The sequence below is a fragment of the Leuciscus leuciscus genome, assembly GCF_965113295.1.
Source record: "Leuciscus leuciscus genome assembly, chromosome: 8".
Lineage (NCBI taxonomy): Eukaryota > Metazoa > Chordata > Actinopteri > Cypriniformes > Leuciscidae > Leuciscus > Leuciscus leuciscus.
The window spans coordinates 36974882-36996189 of NC_138732.1; the positions used below are offsets into that span (position 1 = coordinate 36974882).

At 39.5% G+C, this 21308-nt stretch overlaps 2 protein-coding genes across 7 annotated transcripts; both read left to right on the plus strand.

Moving 5' to 3' along the window:
- Nucleotides 1-747: 747 nt before the first annotated feature.
- On the plus strand, nucleotides 748-19936 carry LOC309504980 (nuclear GTPase SLIP-GC-like). Of its 6 annotated transcripts, none has more exons than XM_082178315.1 (19): nucleotides 795-809; nucleotides 956-1092; nucleotides 1187-1237; nucleotides 1487-1671; nucleotides 1808-2118; nucleotides 2224-2439; nucleotides 2529-2723; nucleotides 8855-9033; nucleotides 9569-9605; nucleotides 10020-10103; nucleotides 10177-10264; nucleotides 10387-10523; nucleotides 10645-10818; nucleotides 10907-11064; nucleotides 14179-14302; nucleotides 14492-14600; nucleotides 18478-18611; nucleotides 18697-18781; nucleotides 18904-19936. In XM_082178315.1, coding segments are annotated over exons 3-19 (2274 nt in total). In that variant the 5' UTR covers nucleotides 795-809; nucleotides 956-1092; nucleotides 1187-1235; the 3' UTR covers nucleotides 18960-19936. The 6 variants fall into 6 exon arrangements, 5 of the variants coding, with proteins under 5 accessions (XP_082034439.1, XP_082034440.1, XP_082034441.1 ...); XM_082178317.1 differs by lacking the exon at nucleotides 795-809 and having other exon boundaries at nucleotides 964-1092; nucleotides 1487-1519; nucleotides 1609-1671; XR_014208247.1 differs by lacking the exon at nucleotides 1187-1237 and having other exon boundaries at nucleotides 748-809; nucleotides 928-1092; nucleotides 18672-18781.
- Nucleotides 6426-7634, plus strand: LOC309505294 (uncharacterized protein; the record flags this gene model as incomplete). The annotated part of the gene is made up of 2 exons (XM_082178671.1): nucleotides 6426-7230; nucleotides 7326-7634. Exons 1-2 carry the CDS (start codon nucleotides 6616-6618, stop codon nucleotides 7632-7634), a joined length of 924 nt encoding a protein of 307 aa, XP_082034797.1. The 5' UTR covers nucleotides 6426-6615.
- Nucleotides 19937-21308: the final 1372 nt, after the last annotated feature.

The following is a 21308-nucleotide window of genomic DNA, read 5'->3' on the forward strand; positions in this document are numbered from 1 at the left end:
TCTATTAAGTTGTGCCTCAGGACAGAAATACTTATCTCAAAATAACAGGACTGGAAAATAGAATCTATATTACATTTGGCGTAAATATTTTTTTCTTTTCTTTTTCCCCCCTCATGATTATGTTTTTCCTTCCCTGCAAACGTTGGCTTGTCAACTGCTATTAAACCGTACAAGAAGAAGAGTGAAGAGAGCTGCATGGAAAGTGTGCTGTGCCCACAAAAAACAATTGTTCGTTTGAAACTATTCTATTTGAGATAGCTGAAAATCTCTTGTGCTTACTATTTGTTTATGTGTATGAAGAAGTTTGTAATAAAGAGACACTCTGTTACATAGCTGTGAATCTTTTCCTTGCTTAGCACACAGTGTGTTTCATTTGATATCAGAATGTTTTAGCAAGAAGTCCACATCCAAAAGCTACTGTGGCCGAGAGCTCAACGCGCAGCAGCTGAAGTAAACACATGCAAATAGAAAAAACACACGCAAATAGAAAAAAAAAACACATGCAAATAGAAAAAAAACATCTTCATCAGTTTCACAACACACGTGTGCTCCAAATAACACAACCAAATACAGAAATGCGCTGCAAAAGTTCACAACACAACCAAATACAGAAATGTGCTGCAAAACCGTAAAAAGCTGAGTCTGTATGTCACAATCTCAGCCTATGCTTCCCTGTTTTACAAGGGACTTTTATGTTGTTGTGTTCACTCCTGTGTGTTCAATTCCCGTGTGCCTCCTGCCTTGTTTGTCTCCATTGTAACCATGATTCTTGATTTTCCCAGGTGTGTCTTGTTTGCCCATCTCCCCTGGTAAATACCCCAGTGTTTATTTTGTTCCTTGTCGGGTGTTGCCAGTATATCGTTGTATCGTGTGTGTGTTGTAACTTCATGTTCTATTTCCTCGATTTATCTTGTTCCTTGTCTGGAGTTATTTCTGGTGTCCTGTTTCAATACAGTTTCACTGCACTTGGATCCAACGCCTCTTTTGCCTACAGCAGCCACGTTACACTGTAAAGGCAGATCTCACGTCAGAACTCTCTGAATCAACAGCAGTGTCTTCTTGTTCCACAGACATTATCCTGAGAAATACAAGGTAAAACTTCTCTTAAATTGTTATAGTTCTAAATTTGGCTAAAATTTGAAAACCTAATTATTAGTTAATGTATATATTTTTTTGTTCTATTTAGGATTAAGTTACGTTAACAATGCTGGATCTGTAATAAGAGAAATTAATAAATGTAAGTTAAGGAATTGATCATGTTTTGGTAATGAAACATTGTTGAAGCAAAAAGATCTAGAGTAATCACTGGTCTTCCTTTTAGCTGTAAATTGAATAAGGAATCCCGGCAGTATATAAAATCTATGAATTATAAATGTAGGCTAAATAATGTTCCACCTCTGATATAAAAAGCAGCATGTTAACAGTAAAGCTGGTTAAAAACGAATCTCGACCATGTGCTTGATCCAAGTGTTTTTTTCCCCTCCAGGACTTTCCATCGATCTCACAATGGCGAGCCAAGGTATAAAAGTTTCTCCAAAAAAATAACAATAAAAATAGCGTGTTTGGTCTACAGTCAAAGATTGAGGAAATATAATAAGTCTCTCCTAGGTACTAAAAGAAAGCATGATCACAAATCGTCTGACTCAAGCATAGAGTCACCACTGAGATCAGGCAAGTAAAATTATAATCTGTCTACCCTTAATCTGGCACTACTAGAGTCACTAATCACTTAAGGTCTGCACAAATTTTCTTTATTTACTGTGTGCTTTAAATAATCCCCATTGTGATTCTCTTCATCATTGTGCAGATATGGAGATCATGTTTAAGGCAGAGCAAATCATGAAAAAAGTCACTGACAACTTAGTCCACACAATCATTATGCACAGAGACATCATTTTAAAGATAAATAAAATGAATAATGTCAGCAGGAAAAAGGCAACCATTGGGATTTTTGGAAAATCAGGAGAAGGGAAGAGCTCTCTATTAAATGCAGTCTTGGGGAAAAAGGATCTTCTGCCATCTGGTTGTTTTGGTGCCTGTACAGCAGTTGTTACTCAGGTGGAAGCCAATCTGACTGACTCCAACTACATAGCAGAGATTGAACTCTTCTCGAAAGAGGTTTCTTCATTTGTATTCATTTTACTATGCTTTTAATTAGAGTTCTTTATAAATATGTAAATAAATCAAAGTTGAAGGAAATAAAGCCTTACTGTGCCTCTGCAGGACTGGGAGAAAGAGCTCAAAGATCTTTTCAGAGTTTTGTCTGATGAAACTGAGGACAGGAATGATGACTTGTTTGAAATTGCTGTAGAAAAGATCACTGCATTGTATGGAGCTGATGCAGATAAGAAAACATTAGAAGAGCTCAAGAAAGACATCAAATTTGATGAGATTGAAACCTTTTTGTCTATCAGTAAGAAAACAATCTCAAACAATGATGTAAGTTAGTAGACTAAATATGTTAATGCCTGATGGTTCATAACATTAAATGTATAATGAATATCCAACATTACTTATTTTCTCAACAGGTCTCTGAATTTGCCAGTGTTGCAGAATCTTACATTCTGCACAGTGAGTCCAGTCCTGGTGACTGGTACTGGCCCCTTGTGAAGAGTGTGACCTTTAAGGTTCCAGATTGTCATGAACTCCTGGAACACATTGTGCTTGTTGATATTCCTGGCAGTGGAGACTGCAACAAGTTAAGAGATGACCTGTGGAAATCTGTACGTATATTACTGCTCTCTTTTCCAATGAACCTTTTGCTAAGTATAGGCTACTATATTGCGGAAAGTGTCTTCTAAAAAGGGTCACGGCATGAGAAATCAAATTTACCTTGATATTTTTGCCATATAAGAGGTCTTTGTACTATTAAAACATCCTGCAAGTTTCATGGCTCAAAACGTCCTCATTACAATCAAAGCATTTATTAAATCAAGCTCCAAAAAAGGCTAATTTTGATATTGCAGGATCTTTGTCACACGGGCAAACACATTTACATATGACTGCGTCTAGAGCAACACATTGACCAATAGTATACATCATCACACCATATAGGCTCCGCCCATTGGCGTTCAGTTGTTTAACAGCTGACACATGCCTACACTGGATGCGAGCATCACGTCGTATCAAAAGCAAACAGAACCCATTATCACTGATGCTGTCTACACTGGATACAGTATAAAGATGCAAGTTTAGTTTGACATACACCCGTTTGAATCTGTTAACAACAGGACAAATGGATAAGTGAAAAAACGCTCGCTTTGACACGTCTTCAGAAGGATCCTAGCGTCAGAAACAAGTAGATGGTTTATTTAATGCAATTGTGGTTTATGTTGGAGGACTATATGTTTGTTCAGAGCATTTTGTTTTGTAAACGAGGCACAGTGTAATCAAGAGTTTGCAAAGAAACGTACTTGGTTACTTACGTAACCTCGGTTCCCTTAGAGATAAGGGAACGAGTACTGCATTGCAAACGCTGTGGGAAAACTCCTTTTCTCGAGAATATTGAAGCCTTTATTTTAAAACGCATTGCAGCTGCACAGCGAGAGCATCATAGCTCGTGTGAGCGAGCTGATTGGCTGTGCTGCGGCAACTGCACAAACCTATGGCGAGTGAGCAGGAGCGCGCAATCCAATAGGAGTGCTTGGCGCCCTGCCAGACTCGAGCGCGCCAAATTGGATGCGTCAGGAGAGTATAAATTCAGATAAAACTCGCCATATGACAGGTCTATATCGACTGAAGCGAAAACACCTGATATGAGCGAAATAGCACGGCAAGGCAAAAGCAGTACTCGTTCCCTTATCTCTAAGGGAACCGAGGTTACGTAAGTAACCAATTACGTTCCCTTACGAAAAAGTTCTCTCGTACTGTGTTGCAAACGCTGTGGGAACCCAATTTAAAACGCTGTGCTATTCGCCCGTGACTACTACGTCTGGTCTAAAATGATATGCAAGTATGTAGTGAAGCACAAAGGCCACTCAGAATATGTATAGGGCTGGGTCGAAAGGGACCTAGAATATTATTCCCACATAGAATTGTGAAGTCACAACAGTGTGTCTGAGTTATACACTGGCCTGGGTCCATAGAGCCAGGGCCTAGATGGAGAGAACTCGTGCCTGCAAAGCAGGGACCTCTAGGTTATAAAACCTTGCAAATGTGGACAGAGCGGACCAGCCGGCCGCCGCACAAATGTCTTCGATAGGGACTTCACTGGACCACGCCCAAGAGGCAGCCATGCCTCTTGTGGAGTGAGATCTTACACCTATGGAACACGGGAGGCCCAGTGAGGTGTAGGCCAGAGCGATAGCATCCACTATCCATCTGGATAGTGTGAGTTTCGTGACCGGCAGCCCTTTGGTGCGGCCCCCGAAACAGACAAAGAGCTGTTCAGACTGTCTGAAAGAGGCAGAACGCTACAAATATATTCTCAGAGCTCTGACGGGACAGAGCGTGAGAGCATCACTATCTTCTCCTGAAACTGGGAGAGCTGATAGAGAGATAACCTGGGCTCTGAACGGTGTTGAGAGCACCTTAGGTACATATCCGTGTCTTGGCCTAAGGAAGACTTTAGAGTCGTTAGGTCCAACTCAAAACAGCGCTTGAGCGCTCGTGGAGAGCGCTTGTAAGTCCCCTACTCTTTTTACCGACGCCAGTGCTAACAGCAGAGCGGTTTTAAGAGAGAGAGGTCTTAAATCAGCCCACTGAAGTGGCTCGAAGGGGGGTCCCTTAAGAGCCCGTAGAACCAGAGAAAGGTCAGAAGGCACTGAAGGTGGTCGAGGCGGATTAAGCCTTCTGGCTCCTTTAAGGAGGCGAACTATGAGGTCGCTTTTACCTAAAGAAGAGCCGGCCACCTGCACATGGAAGGCTGCGATGGTCGCCACATACAATTTGAGCGTGGAGGGGGAGCGTCCCGCGTCCAGCAGCTCTTGGAGAAAGGAAAGTACTGTTGGCACTTCGCAAGTGTGTGGGTCGAGGTCCCGAGCTAAACACCAGCTGGAGAACACTGGCCATTTCAGGTGGTAGAGGCGCCTAGTAGACAGAGCTCTAGCCTCCATAATGGTATTCAGGACACCTTCTGGGAGGTCCTGGGGTACCCGTTGAGCGGCCATGCATGGAGGGCCCACAAGTCGGGATGGGGGTGCCAGATAGTTCTGTTTGCCTGCGCAAGGAGGTCGCTCCTTAGCGGGATTGGCAACGGAGCAATCACAGATAGCTGCATTAGCTCTGGGAACCAAATCTGGGTTTGCCAGAGGGGGGCTACCAGAACTGCGCAATTCGTGTTCCTGATCCGTTCGATGACCTGAGGGGGTGGCAAAAGGGAACTTTTGTTAAAAGATGAAGCAGTCGACTGTATTGGATCTGACAGCAGCTGCATCACAAACCGCAAATAAATGATTTCATAATGCTTTGTCTGTACATGGTAAAAAAATTTATTGTTGCATGGATGATGTTTCCAAAACAATTACTCACTTGCAATAGTGCGTGGGCGTTGATACTGTTTCTTATGCAAAAATGTAAACCAATCATTAGTGTCCATTTATTGACACTCCTTAATGGAGCCACCCATTAAAACAGATCCTTTCAGGAGGTTCAGAATGAAGGTTGAAAATAATTGTTTTGCCACATATATATTTGATTTTTTTTGTGTGTGTGTGCAGAAAACTTTAACATGAGTGAAGCTCAAGGAACATAAAATGATAAAAAAAAAGAAAACATGTAATGACATCTTTAAAAGTAATGCGTTACAATAGTGCGTTACTCCCTAAAAATTAACTAATTACGTTACTTTTAATGGGAAGTAATGCATTACGTTACTTTCTGAGGCTGAGGCTTGCACTCTTCCAGGCCTTACAGGTGTTTTAGTTCTTTTTTTGCAGTAATGCATTCAACGACATAGCCTATATAACATACACCTTTATTTTCTTTTAAAAACACATATAGAATTTTACTATATTTTGACCACTTAGAATATTTCCTGATCCCTAGAGCTATGTATGCCATACAAAAAATCTCTCAACATTATATATATTTATATATATATACCGTCATTTTTACACGTCTGTTAAAAAATTACACTGTGAACATCAGTTACAGCTTTAACTTGGCAAATTTTAATGTCAAGAATTTTAATGCACTTAGAGGCAACCACCCTCCGCTTCGCGTCGGGCGGTTCTTCGCCTCTACGTCGTTCATTAAAATTCTTGACATTAAAATTTGATGTTAACGTTAAGTTAACGTTACCTGTGTGCGTCTCTTTAAAGTCTAGCAGCTACAGTCCCCTCGTTGCTTAAGCATATAGCCAAAAAATATGGCAATTTTGAGAAATGTGCCCAGGCACAAGACGAAATAGAAGACTTGGAGAAGACGTTGAATGACAAAAAGCGGCACAAAGAATTAACACCGGCAGAGCTAGATAAGATCGAAGACGACAAAGATGAGGTCAATACGAAAAAGACAACTAAATGGGCAGTTAACACTTTCAGTGACTTTTTGCGCCAAAGACAGAACAATTGTGATTTCGAGACCTACTCTGCTTCTCTTTTAAATGAGACATTGCGGGAGTTTTATGCCTCTGTTCAATCTACCGCTGGACGTGAATACAGTGTTGCAAGTTTGATGTGTCTCAGAGCAGGTATAAACCGTCACATTACAAAATACAACATCATAAGTGATAAAGACTTCAAGTCAAGCAATGCCGTCTTTAAATCAGTTTTAAAGCGCTACAGGAAAAATGGAAAAGACACCAGCGTTCATCATCCGCGTATTACTGAGTCTGACTTGGAGAAAAATAGAAATGCACCTGCACTCTCCCCTTTCACACTCACAGGACTTGTAAGAAAAGTTTGGTTTGACATACAGCTGTGTTTTGCACGGAGGGGAAGAGAAGGAAACCGTAACCTATCAAAAGAGTCTTTCGTTCTCCGGCAAGACGAGAATGGGAAAGAGTACCTGACCCTGGCGCATAACCCAGAGACAAAAAACCACAAGGATCCCACTGCATCGGATAGGGAAAATTTACGAGGATTTATGTTTGCGAGCCCCGGCGACCCACTTTGTCCCGTGGACAGCTTTAAAAAATATCTGTCAAAGTGTCCAGAAAATGCCGGAGCGTTCTATTTGCATCCGAGACGCATCCCTCTGTGCAAACTCGAGAGCACCGAAGTGTGGTTCACCAGGGAGCCGATGGGGCTCAACTACCTTGGCAATATGCTAAAAAATATTTGTGAAGAGGTTGGTATAGATATTTCGTTTTTGCCCATAAATTTAAACTGTGTTTATATTATTTTCCAAATCTAAATTGTGTACTTTAAATTCTTGTTATTCAGGTGGAAGGTATCTCACAAATGTACACAAACCATAGTTTGCGGAGCACTGCCGTTGGACGACTCTCTGATGCAGGACTAGAAAGTCGCCAGATCATGTCAGTGACAGGCCACCGATGCGAGGCGAGTTTGCGGTCATATTGGGCCCCATCTTTGTCAGAGAGGAGCGCATGGAGTGACATACTGACATCTAGCACCTCAACAAGCAAAGCGAAACATAATTTCACCTCCAAGCCTAAACCTGAAATAACCCTACCCTTTTCCATGTCTAACTTCACGATAAATGGAAATGTGGAGTTTAACATCAGTTAGTAGGCTATAATGATGAGTAAAACAATCCCCTATCGAAATTTCCAACTGTTTGATTTTTTTGTTTTCATTTCATTTAATGCATTTCAATAAATGTAATGTGTCTTTATATAGTAGGCTAATTGTGGTTAGAGACGCCGGTTTTATTTAACACTCTACATAATTCATTTAAATAAATGACATGATTAGTTCAAATAAAGATTGCCTTGTCATTGTCAGTGTTGCCTGTCATTCATAAATAATTGTAATAAATCCATTAAAGAATCATTAAGTTAGCTATATGCTTAAGCAAGGAGGGGACTGTAGCTGCTAGACTTTAAAGAGACGCACACAGGTAACGTTAACGTTAACTCGCGCACGCATCTCTCTCTCTCTCTCTCTCTCTCTCTGTTCCTTCTCTTTCAGTTCTCTGTCTCTCTCTTTTAATAATCATTAAGTTAGCTATATGCTTAAGCAACGAGGGGACTGTAGACTTACACACTCAGGTAACTCGCGCACGCATGTCTCTCTCTCTCTCTCTCTCTCTCTCTCTCTCTCTGTGTTCCTTCTCTTTCAGTTTGTGATAATTCATTCAAATAAAAGCAATCCGATGGCTCTACTTTATTTAGAGCGGACGGAGTGCTAGAACTAACGAGCTGTAACTTAAAAAATAACCGTCATTTTTACACGTTTTTACACATTTTTAACTTGGAAAATAACCCAGGTATAAGCGGGATAATCCACGGCTAGCCATGCATTAAAGAATTTTAATGCACTTCGTAGAGGCAACCGCCCGACCCTCTACGTCGTGCATTAAAATCCTTTAATGCATGGCTAGCCGTGGATTATCCCTTACATATATATAGTTTTTTTGTTTTGTTTTTTACTGAAATTTGAAAGTAATGTGCTTTTATTACTTGTATATTTATTATCTGTTCCCGTGCTCAAATGAGTGAATATGTCTAAGTGACTGTTTTGGAGAAGAGAGAAAATTAATTCAGTAGATTAAAAAGTGTTTAAGCAAATTAATTAAACTGTAAAGTAATGAGCATTAAGCAATTTTTTTTTTTTTTTTTTTACTCAAATATTAATCTGGTAATTTATAAAGTAATGTTACTTTACTTGTTGCATCGAAAAAGTAATCTGATTAAGTAATGCATTACCCCCAACACTGAATACATATAAACACAATCTATTAGGCTACTAAAAGCTCGTCATCTAACTCACTATTTTCAATCTTGTAGAAACTAAAAGAGTGCTCTTTTGTGTGGATTGTAAGTGCTATTAATCGAGCAAGCACTGACAGTGGCCCTTGGGGGATTTTAAAGCACTGCATTGAAGAACTGGGACCAGGAGGAGAATGCAAAAGCATCAACTTCATCTGTACAAAGACGGATGATATCAATCCAGCAGCCTATATGAGGTTAGAATTAGAATCTCTTTGCCATTAAAGGTGTCATGATTATTATTGCCAGATATCACTGAAGTAGGTATCAAAGATAAATCAACTTGTCTTTGTGTCTCTACGCTCTCTCAAAAGCAAAAAAAACACAAAAAAACACACAAAAAAACACAGTGTGGACCATTTGAGCCGGTCGGGAAATGTGTCAATCGTTTTGCTTGTTCAGGTTTCCTGACATGGTTTGGAGCAGGGGTGTCCAACCTGGAGACCTCAATTAAACACACCTGAACCTGCTAATCAAGGTCTCACTAGGCATACTTGAAACTTCCAGGCCAGTGTGTTAAGCTAAACTCTGCAGGACAGAGTTTGGACACCCCTTTTTTGGAGAATGGTTGAGGGGCTGGATGGGAGACTAATTCAGTCTGAATGTAATTTGCGGAATGTCACAAACAGCACCCCTTTATACAGCTTCTGTTTGTCACAGGTATTTTGTCCAAAACAAAGATCAGATTTTCAAAACAACAACACATTGTGACATTTTAATATTTATTTTTAGAGCTAGACGGCTTAGAGACCAAATCTCAGGAGACAAGGTTTGGAAAATCTTGAACTGTGTAGCATGTATTTCACCTTGATACAAGTTTTCCTTGAAAGTTTGTATTGAAATATTTTTTTATTCAGATTAAGTAAAACCAATACCAATACCTTCAGTCCTGAAAATAAACTCATAAAAAAAAGAAAAAAAAAAAAAGCCATATTTTTAAATGGCCATTTTATTGTCCACAAAATATAACTTAAAATATGCTTGAGTGTATTAAGTACAATGTATTCCAGCTCTGAGCTGACTTGATGTAAAACATTTCAAGCTGTTTTTATTTATACAGCTAGTTTGAGTACATTGACTACTGATTTACAGCTTGTATAATCAATCATTGAATAAAATTTCACACTGGTTTTATTTTATTATACATTAAATTAATATATTGTTGTTTTATCATTCTTATAAGGATCAGAAAAAAGTATGCATACTTCATAGAAATGAACATGCCAAGACAAGAGTCAAAGAAAAGTTTGAAAATTCCGAAATCAAGGTATTTTCTTAAATTAAAAAAAAAAAATTCTGGTAATATACGATTTTATATATTCTTTTTTAATTTTTTTTAGAAAAGATTCAGCACTGATGGTAATGTCTTCACTGTAAGTTCCAATGCCTTCTTCGACCATAATTTAAATCTGGAACCTGGTGAAACAGGTAAACTATCCTGTTTACCAAACTACCACATTATTCATTATTCAAAAAATGTATTGCATCATCTAAAGTTATTTTACAAGCAATACAGTCAAAGGACTGACCAAAATCACACACTTCTGTAGAAATCCCAAAGCTGCAGGATGAACTGAGGATTCTTAACAAGAACATTAACAGAGAACTGACCAGAGATTATGTCAATGAAGCAAAGGGAGTTTTGTCCTTGATCCAGAGTGTCCAGCTGGATACAGACAAAAAAACGGTATGAGTCTGAATTGCTGATATTTTACATGCACATGATATTCATATTATATTTCACATCTTCAGAATGTGCCAATATACATTATCCTGTTATTCACTGCTGTTGTGTGGATGTGTTTCAGGTTGAGACAAAAGTTAAAGTCTACATGGAATTAGAGAATAACCTAATGAAGGCACTGAATGAATTGGACAGTCGTTTTGACAGAATTTATAGTGATCTGGAGCAGTATCTCTCAAAAGGAGTGGATGAATCAGTGCAATTATGTGTTGCTTCCACAAAAGCAATGGTATCCCCCGTAAGTTTTTTTAGTTTTTTTATGTTGTGCAAAATGAATCATCATTTTCTTGCCCTTTTAATGGCATTGGTATTTTTGTTTTTGTCAGAATATGGATAAAAGAGGATTCCATAAAATCCTTCAAGCTTTGTGCAAGAACGGCGGATGCTACCGGTCGAAAAATTGGGATGTAACCCTAGATCTGAACAAGCAATTGGTCAAACACTTGCAAGAATATATTGATAAATATTTCAATATGATTTTCCCGTAAGTCCATTTTTATTATTCCATATAACATATTAAGCAAGTTGTACATGGTAGAGTGTTGTGTACATGTAACATGTTAGAGTGTTAGTATTAGTTGCCGAAAAAGATGCGTCTTCAGCCTTTTCTTGAAAATAGCTTAGGACTCAGCAACTCGGGTTTAGTTAGGCAGATCATTCCACCAGCAGGTAACAGTCCAGGTAAAGGTCCGTGGAAGTGATTTTGTGCGTCTTTTGAGATGGCACCACTAGGCGCTGTTCACTTGCAGAATGCAAGCTTCTGGAGGGCACATAGACTGAAGTAATGAGTTTAGGTAGAGCCAGTGGTTGTTCTGAAGGCAAGCATCAGCACCTTGAATTTGATGTGAGCGGCAATTGGCCACCAATGCAAGTTTCTCTTAAGTGTCTCTCTTCGGCTCGTTAAAGACCTCTCTAGCGGCAGCATTCTGGATCAGTTGCAGAGGTTTGACAGTGCATGCTGGAAGACCTCCCAAGACAGCATTACAATACACTAGTCTGGATATAACAAGAGCTTGGACAAGGAGCTGTGAAGCAGCTCGTAATATGCTATCAGTTTCTGATGCAGAAAAGTTAGTTCATGCATTCATGACCTCGAGACTGGATTACTGTAATGCTTTACTAGCTGGTTGTCCTGCATCCTCAATAAACAAGCTACAGTTAGTCCAAAATGCCGCCGCTAGAGTTCTTACTAGATCAAGAAAATATGACCATATAACACCGATTTTATCATCACTGCATTGGTTACCTATAAAGTTCCGTATTAATTACAAGGTATTGCTACTGACCTATAAAGCCCTAAACGGCTTAGCTCCAGTCTATTTAACGGATCTTTTATCACCCTATAATCCATCGCGCTCTTTAAGATCACTAAATTCAAGGCTTTTGGTCATACCTAGGATATCCAGAACCACCAAAGGAGGGAGAGCATTTTCACATTTGGCTCCAAAACTCTGGAATAGTCTTCCTGATACTGTTCGTTGCTCAGACTCGCTCTCCCAGTTTAAAACTAGATTAAAGTCTCATCTCTTCAGCCAGGCATTCATATAATCCTACAGTTCAAACTACAATCCGGCCTCTAGCTCATAAATGCCAGAGGAGAACTGGCCCCCGACTGAGCCTGGGTTCTCCCAAGGTTTTTTTTTCTCCATTAGGTCACCTGATGGAGTTTTAGGACACCATTAGGTCACTTGATGAAGTTTTTCGGTTCCTTGCCACTGTTGCCTTTGGCTTGCTCAGTTGGGGATATTTTGGGGATATTTAATTTAATTTTATCAATCAATAAATTCCTCTTGAAACAAACTTTGTTGTATTATTTTAATTTAATACTGTGAAGCTGCTTTGATACAATCTGTATTGTGAAAAGCGCTATACAAATAAACTTGACTTGACTTGACTTGAAGCATGCTCCAATAGGAAGGGCCTAAAGCTAGGTTTATATTCGCCGCGTCCGCACGAGCGCAAAGGTGTGTGGGGCAAAAATGACATCATTACAGTGTGGGAGATACCATTTCGCTTGGCGGTGTGCACAGCTTTTTTTGTAACGTGGCTCCGCATCCGAAGATGTTGAGTTGAAGGTGGTGGTCCTTTATCCAGCAAGAATGGTCTGTCAGGCAGGCTGAGATGCGAGCAGCTACCGTTGGATCCTCTGGTTGGATTGAGAGGTAAGTTGTGTCATCAGCATAGCAGTAGATGACCATAGACCAAAGAGGATAGGTGGGAGGGTAAGACTGAACGTAAGTTTGGCCGAAAGGTGACCTGAGGAGGATTGTGTGTTTCCTGAGCCAGGTTGAGGTTAGGAGTAAAGAGGATGTGATCTGAGGTGAGCAGTGGTGTGACTAGCGTTTGGTCAGTGGAGCAGTAGCGTGTGTAAATACGGTCCAGTTGGTTACCTGATTTGTGAGTAGCCACAGTAGATACTTGTTTGAGGTCAAATGAGGCAAGCAGAGTGTGAAAATCAGCAGCTTGAGGCTTTTCTAGGTGGATGTTGAAGTCTCCAAGAACTATCAGAGGAGTACCATCCTCAGGGAAGGATGAGAGTATTACATCCAACTCCTCCAAGAAATTACCAAATTGACCTGGGGGACGATAAACAACTACAAAATGGATTTTAATAGGACTGGTAATTGCATGTGATTCAAATGAGCTGTTGTCACATGAAGATGGTAAAGGATAAAATGTCCAATCCTTGGAGATAAGCAGACCAGTTGTGTGAGAAAGTGAGATTAGTGGAGAGGGCTCCAGGTGTGTCAGTGTCCTCTGGTCTGATCCAGGTCTCAGTCAGGGCCATGATGTTGACACCTGAATGACTATAAATAGATGTAATGAAATCATCTTTGTATACAGCAGACTGACAATTCCAGAGACCAATAGGAAAAGAAAGTAATGTACAAGAAGACACAGGAAAAGTATGCAGGTAGTTAGGATTGCACTGCCCCCTATTGCATGATGTGATTTACATGTGTTAGTAATTGTTGGGATTTGGAGGCACATAGTCAAAACAGGTCACAAAACAAAAAGATGAGAACAAGTTGTGAAAAAAGGAAGGAAGGAAAGAACAAAATACAATACTCAAGTGCCTTGTCTGTGTCCTTGCTCGTTGGAGGTAGAGTCGCTGATCTTTCCACTCTTCGGTCTTCACACGAGTGCTGCCGCACTAATCGATTAAAAACTCCCCTGAAATGTCATAAATGAATTTAGCTGGGCACACGTCCCTACCAAAACTGTTTACAACGTGACCAAAAGAGACCATAGCATGTGAACAAACAATGTTTCCTAGTAACGACAGCTGTGCTAAATCAAATGAGAAAAGATACAAGACACTACAGTTACTGTCTCCTTCTGTTGCTTGATTGCTTCTTTACAGAATGAATCCACAATTTGAATAAATCGGTTGAATGAATGATTCACTGCCGACATGCTGTCATTGGCAGATTAATATGAGACCAAAAGCTTTGTTTCTCACAGCGTTAGACAGGACCAAATATATAATTAGGTTTATACTAGTTAGCTGGTCATTCTTGTATTAGATTATATCATTTCAACAATATTCTGTGAACTGTTTTAAATGAAACTCTATTTTGTTTTCTCTTGGCTTCAGTGTGACTGGAACAACAGGGAAGTCAGTGCAAGAACAGATTGACAAGTTCAGTATCATCAAGAGTGACTCCGCTTCCCCTGAATCTCCCATATTACATCACATTCAGAACTTCATCAATACAGAAGTGAGTTCAGTTGTCCTCTTGTGTGCACTCGGGGGTCTTAATACGAGCCTGGGTCTCTCTGTCTTTACTTCCTCAATGTCTTCAATCTTCCAATACTAGAGTAAACAGTGACATTGATTAAAAAACAAACTTTAGCCACTCTGTGTTTTGACACTTTTCTGACTTTGTGTTTTTCCCCTATTTTGTAAGGAAACTAAACTGAAGGCATTACTCAAAAGAGGCGTTGTTGATACAAAGAAGCACATCTACTCATCAATCCAAATAACCATTGAGAAGGAAATGTCTTCTTGCTATGAACGTAAGCTAGCATTAAAAGTTAAAATTAAATCACTAACTATTTATTTCAATAGTCACCTATATGGGCTTCCAAAACAATTATTCTAATCACTAGCTCATTTTATATACAGTAAAAGGGAGCATTTCTATCACTACTAGAATCACTACAAGAAACATCTTGATTACTAATCTAACACTCTTGAAGGAGTGTGAGTGTCCTGAAGGAGGGAACGGGAGACGTTACGTCAACATTGCGACGTAATTGGGATCACTTCAGGGAGCCCTACCATCTTCGATTATCTACAGAACGAGCCAATGAACGTTGGCGTGCGTGAATCGCGCAACGCAGGTATAAACAGGAAGCGGGCACACGCATTCATCGTTTTTCGCTGAGGAGCCAAGATCGTGGCGGCCGTTACATTGATGGTCAGCAACAGTGGCGACGGGATGTAACGTCTCCCATCCCTCCTTCAGGGAACAAGGTTTACATTAGTAACCAAGACGTTCCCAATTTAGATCCCTATGGAAAACACCACGGTTGCTGCCACATCCAGCACCCTACGCAAGACTCTCAGACCCCCAACTGACTGGAGCGGAAGGCCTGCGTAGAGGGAGTTCAAACTGCTGTTCTGTTATACCCCACACAATGGAATTTCTGGATAACACTGGGAACACTGCTCCATGTGGAGGGGAGTGGCGCAGCAAGCCGACACTAGAGCGGGAACTTCGGTGTTACCGGCTGGTTGAAGCGAGCACACAGGAAGAAACCGGTTCAACATGTAATGGCTAGTTCACACTACAGGATTTTAAGCCTGATTTAAGCCCAATTTGCAAGTTAACGAGCTCGCCGACCGGTCGGGCTGTAATCGCATGCAAATCTGCGGGTGATCCGCACTTGCCAATCTTTAAGTGTGAAATACTTAACGACGCATCAAAAACGCTCGCTGACACATCGCCGACGCCAGACAAATATCTAGCATGCCAAATATCCCAAACTCATCAGGCATTATAGAAGAAGACTCAGAGCAGTTATCTTGGCATAAGGAGATTGCAAAAAGGTATTTAATAAAAGGGTATGAATAATTGTGGCCAAAGTGTTTTGGAGAAAAACATTTATTTTATAATGTGCTTTCCCCCCCACTTTCAATTCTTTTACTTCAATGAAAGGTTAGGATATTGCCAAATTTTTTTTAATGAAAGATCAGAAGGATAAACGATGCAGATATATTTTTATTTTTGATCATATTTACCAGGGGTATGATTAATTCTGAGCACGACTGTATATATATATATATATATATATATATATATATATAATATTATTATTATTATTATTATATATATTTATTTTATTTGTATTTTTTTACCGCCAATTTTGTCCCGCCGTCCATTTTCAAATATACAATGCCCATTGGAATGCGCCATTTCCCATTCCACTTCTTGCGCATGTTTTCTTGACAAAATGTGGTTTTGGGACCGGATAGAGTCGTTGGGTGACAGAGTTGTTGTCAGCTCGTGTTGTGTGTAACCCCCTGTTGCAGAAGATTTACGTAGTGTCACATAGTGTGAACACCACAACGACTTCAAGACTCCAGAGCAAGTCATGTAGTCTGAACAGCACAGCGATCTGCCAACGTTTAAAGTTGTGTAGTGTGAACTAGGCATTAGCTATAAAACCTAGCGAACGTGTTAGGTGTCGCCCAGCCCGCAGCTCTACAGATCTGCAGTTCATTCTCAGGGAACGCCCACCGAAACCAACACAGAAATTTGTGCTGTGAAAATAGCAATTTGTTTGAGTGTAATTCAGCCCGCGGCCACTCGCTGAACGTGCAGTCACACCAGCACTGCAGGGAAAGGAGAACAAAGAGATCTTCAACATGCAGAGTCTTGTTGCTGGAGACAAACAGGAAGCTCGGCTCCGAAGTGAAAGACAATGAGTGCGTTTCACGCACGCCAACGTTCATTGGCTCGTTCTGTTGATTCTCGAAGATGATAGGGCTCCCTGAAGTGATCCCAATTACGTTGTCACGTCGACGTAACGTTGAACGTGAGCGACTGATAGGGAACACAAAGCCATGATAAAAAAGTGATGCAGAAACAAGCTATGTGACTAGTTGGAGCACATCAACATTTTCACACTGCAAAAAAATATACGTTTTTTTTTCACTGTATTTTAATGTTAAAGAAAAAAATATTACATTTAAATAGGAAGTTGTTTTTTTACATTAAAAACTTTCAGTCCTACTCAGTTTACCTGCATATCCAGGCTATTTGCATATGGATGTAACCTGCAAAATGTGTCATTGAAAAAGTCTGACAGTCTGTCTGGAACATGCAAATACAGATAAGTGGAGTGATACAAAAAGAAATGTGAAATAAATTAATTCTGTAACCTTTCTTTACAGTATTCAGATCCCACTGAGAGATACTCGGCAGTCGTTGCCACGCTGCCACAATGTATCTGACAAAGGCTGACATTTTTTTCTATAGAATCTGCCTGCTCTGGGCCCTGAAACAGTCAACTTGCAGGGACCGACCGAACTGACGAGGAGTAAAGGCCTCATTATACTTCTGTGTCGGACCTACGCCGGAGCCTATACGCCGTAGGCAACGTGTTGGTTTTAATTTATACTTCTGCGTTGACGCGCACCTAGGGAGCATGTGAAACCCCGAGGGAGGGGTTCTGGCAGACCAATCACAGCGCTTGCGTCCGCGTAGAATTTACGTGTTGTTACATTTTTGGAGAGGTGCACGTCAGGGTACGCCGAAGGGTACGCGCGCTACACACAGTGTACGACGTAGTATAAATAGGCCTTAAGAGTGACTGAAGAGCGAAGATAGGGTGGATAGCCCGCAAGATACCTCTTCCTCCTAAAGTTAGGCACACGATGGCATGGTGTGCACAGACCTCCCTCGGGAGTGGTCACTCACAGGGACCTGGGCAGAGTGATGTCTTTTTTTTCTTTTCTTTTTTAAATCCGATCTCCCCCTGTAGACAGCCATGATTGAGGAGACACCCTGGCCCCCCTTTCTTTACGAGGGGGTCTTGAGTGGCCACACTTACTTTTTGTTCCTCTCTCCTAATGCCCGCCCTGGTCAAGCCCGGCTAGTTGACGCCATGGGCTCCTGGACAGATTGAGGGATCAACTCCTTGAACGTCGCCAACTGACGTTTTGCCTACTGATGCCTGTCTTTACTCACATACCTCTCGGAGGAGTGTCAAGCGGGATCGGAGCTTACGCTAGCTGAACTTGTCACAATGAACACATTCAGCCCCCTCGAGGACTGATCTAGCTTGCTTCTCACCCATTCACATCACGCACATCATATGAGTCGCCTGCCATAATAAAGCAGTGTCACACACCTCCTGTACTTTAATCCTGACATGTTTTTCTAAATCCTGACTAAAGACTTCAACACACTCACAGGAACAGATACACGTTGAACAAACATGCGGCTTCTGAAGACAAAGAAACTGATGATGCACATTTCTGATGTCTATTAATGGTCTCCGTGTCCCCATGTTCATATGTTCCACCAATCAGATTGCTGTGTTTAGACACCGGCTCACTCAGTAGTGTTCCCATAGCATCAACACCATGACGCAGCATCGAAGTTCCACTTTGTAGAAGAACCAAATATTTAAGTTTGCAAGGCATCATTTTTTTTTACTTGATCAAATAAATTCAAGAATGAAGACTATCCAGTACTGACCCAGGGCTGGCGGGCCATCCTCATTGTTGAGCTCTGATTTACTATATCATTTGATAAACATTTTCACAAGTCACCAATGCAAAATGGTACAATATATAGATAAGCAGTGTTATAGTTTTATTTTAAACACGTTCTTGTTCTAATGTGTCTTCATAAGAAATAAAGCTGAGTGTTTCTTATTTTAGAAGCTGCAGCAGTGACTGGAATCGGATCCATGAAGAAAAGACAAGAACTGCTAATAACCACAGTCGATAAAATAAAACATGACATGTTCAACAAGGCCAAAATTGAAATGCTTAAAAAGTTCAAAGATTTGAAGGTACTGATATCATATTAAGACATTCATGTATTTAGTTGTACAATGACTAAAGTCAAGCAGAATCTTCTCTTGTTTCTTTGTAAAGCTGGACATAATGGATGCTCTTGAATCAGGACTAAAGAAATCAATGGAACTCTCACTGTCAAAAACCAGCAATATTAAATTGATGGGTAAGAGAGAATGTCATCCTATTTTACCACAGAAACAAGAGTTTAAACAAATAATATTTTGTGATGTGAAGTGTTGACTAATTAATCTCAATCACTCCCTAATATGTAACATCTGTCTTTAGATGTCTCTCGAGAGATTGAACAGCTGGAGAGACTTGCAGAGCAACTGTCAAACTGAGGTCAAGCAACAAAAGGCCCGAGAAGAAGTAGAATTAACAGATTATCATAGGTAACACATTTTAAGTAAATGTTTTCATTAGTTTTACATTAGATTCCTCACAGTAATGTGTTGGTATTTTAGTGGTTTTTAAATAGTTCACTTTCATCAGATTTCTTTGAACCTTGGGTTTTGTTTTAGGGTGAAAACTGCATGATACACAAACGGTGCATTCATTTATTGCACTTTTTATTACCAAGTTGTTTTTTTGTTTTTGTTTTGTTTTTCGTGACAGTTTACAGCAGGAAATTGAAATGCCATTTAAAAGCTGGGTGAAGCTGTCCCATTTTCAACAACCTTTGTGTGATGAATTTAGATGGATTTGAAGCAAGGTTCTTTTTTCATGCAATAGTACAAAGCAGATCTGCTCTTTCTTTACAATGTTAGCGTAAAGAATGTTGTTTTACTCTTATCTCATGTACATCGTTAATCTTTGATATTTTTTTCAGCACATTTAGCATGAAAGTAAATTAATTTCATAAGTTTTGAAAGCCTAAATTTGTGTTAGCAAATACTTGTGATGGATTGGAAGTTTGAACGACTAAGCCATTTCTCCTTCCACTCACCTGAGCACGAGCAGAAATGCTGAAACACAGCACATACAGAGCTCGCCTCACTCAGCACTCAATTCAAACAGAAAGAGCTTTGGTGACAACAGAAAAAGAAACATCATCTGGAGTTCTTTCACTCAAATAAATAAATTCTATGTTTTTTTTTTTGTATCTGGCTTTAAATAATTGCAAATATATTGTTAAATATATAAACAGGGTATGCGAAGAGTGGTACGTGGGTATAAAGTTTTTTTTTTTAAGTGCTTTTTACGTTAGGAATGTTCAGCTTAATCTTTAAGTGCTTTGAACTACTCTTCTTGTATTAAATCATTAAAAAAAATTATTTAATTGAGATTTTTATTTAATTATCAATAAATAATGAAAACTCATATCAACTTTACTGTTTACTTATTTATAATGATTGCTTGCAAATATAAATGTGAAATGTCTTTAATCACCAATTTTGTGCTAGGAAATCACACAAAATGTGTACATGAGTCATTATTGTTATTACAGCGATATTGGCTTTGATACTCATGGCTTTGATATCATCCACGCATAACATTCAAGCACAGGCGCACCAGCTTTGCCATATAATGATGTCAAATATCATTGGTCCTCACAACCGTCATGACTGATCTCTTCAAACATTCATTACTTGTTGAATGGTTAAACTATAGTGTTAAATAACATCCACGATGAGCAAATAAGGTGGCTACATTCTTAGAAAAAAAAAGTTCAGTGGGGTTCAGTGTAGAAGCTTCGAGTTCTTGACTCACTTTCAAAGAACCCTTTATGCCAAGAGGAGAATCATCTTACATGACTGCATAATATTTTCATGTTTAGTGGATTATTTCATTTATTTCTACTGATAAAGTTTTATGGGATGTTTAATTCATACAATGTAATGGTAACACTTTACAACTAGATAAAGTTTGTAGACAGACTTTAAGTTTGCTTGAAAAAGCCTAGCCAGAAAGTTTTAAATAGTTTTTCTAACACTTTAAAAACATAGTTCACTCAAAAATGAAAATTCTGTCATCATTAGCTCATTTTTTTCAACACTTTTAAAAATGAAAATGATTATTGTTAATGATTAGTAAATGACAGAACAGTCCCGTTATTGTCATCAAGCTGAGATTCCAGTGCTCCTGATTCATCATGATGTGTGTGTGTGTGTGTGAATCTCACAAAAATAATGAAGCTTTAATGTTTTTTAAATGTTTTTTTTGTTGTTGTTTTTTGCTTATATCCCTATCATATCAGCCGCAAACACAAGAATATTTTAGTCAACATATATTTCTCATGGCTAAGATTGAAATCTATGGCTGCTGTCAAATAATCAGTTGATTTTTTTTTATGATTATTAGAATTTTGAGTTCAGAATAAATTTACCTTTATCTTACCTTTTGCATATTCAGTGCGTGCATATAATTATTATGCAAATTGATTTTCTGATCATATTTTTTTCAAAGATCAACTTGCATAATAATTATGCACGCACTGTACTTACCTGGACTCCATTCACTTACCTTACTCTATATGCAATTAAGAGATTTGACAAGATACTTAGCCTATGTCACAAACACATCACCCTAACTGTGTAACAGTACACAACCTATTTTCCCAATATGTAAATATTGGTAGGCCTTAATACTTTTTTAACTTTTCCTTCTGACAGGACGAAGTAGTTAAATATGTCCCCATAGGTTACCTCTGGCCACTTCTTCATATAGAGAGCCCAAGTCCCTCCCCTCCG

What these genes read in the sequence shown, in the direction of transcription:
- LOC309504980 (XM_082178313.1), top strand. Translation starts at nt 763, where the DNA reads ATGATTCTTGATTTTCCCAGGTGTGTCTTGTTTGCCCATCTCCCCTG. An exon ending in CAAAAGCAATGGTATCCCCC is followed by an intron (nt 10,819 to 10,906) that starts GTAAGTTTTTTT and finishes TGTTTTTGTCAG; the next exon opens with AATATGGATAAAAGAGGATT. An exon ending in CAGCAATATTAAATTGATGG is followed by an intron (nt 18,782 to 18,903) that starts GTAAGAGAGAAT and finishes ATCTGTCTTTAG; the next exon opens with ATGTCTCTCGAGAGATTGAA.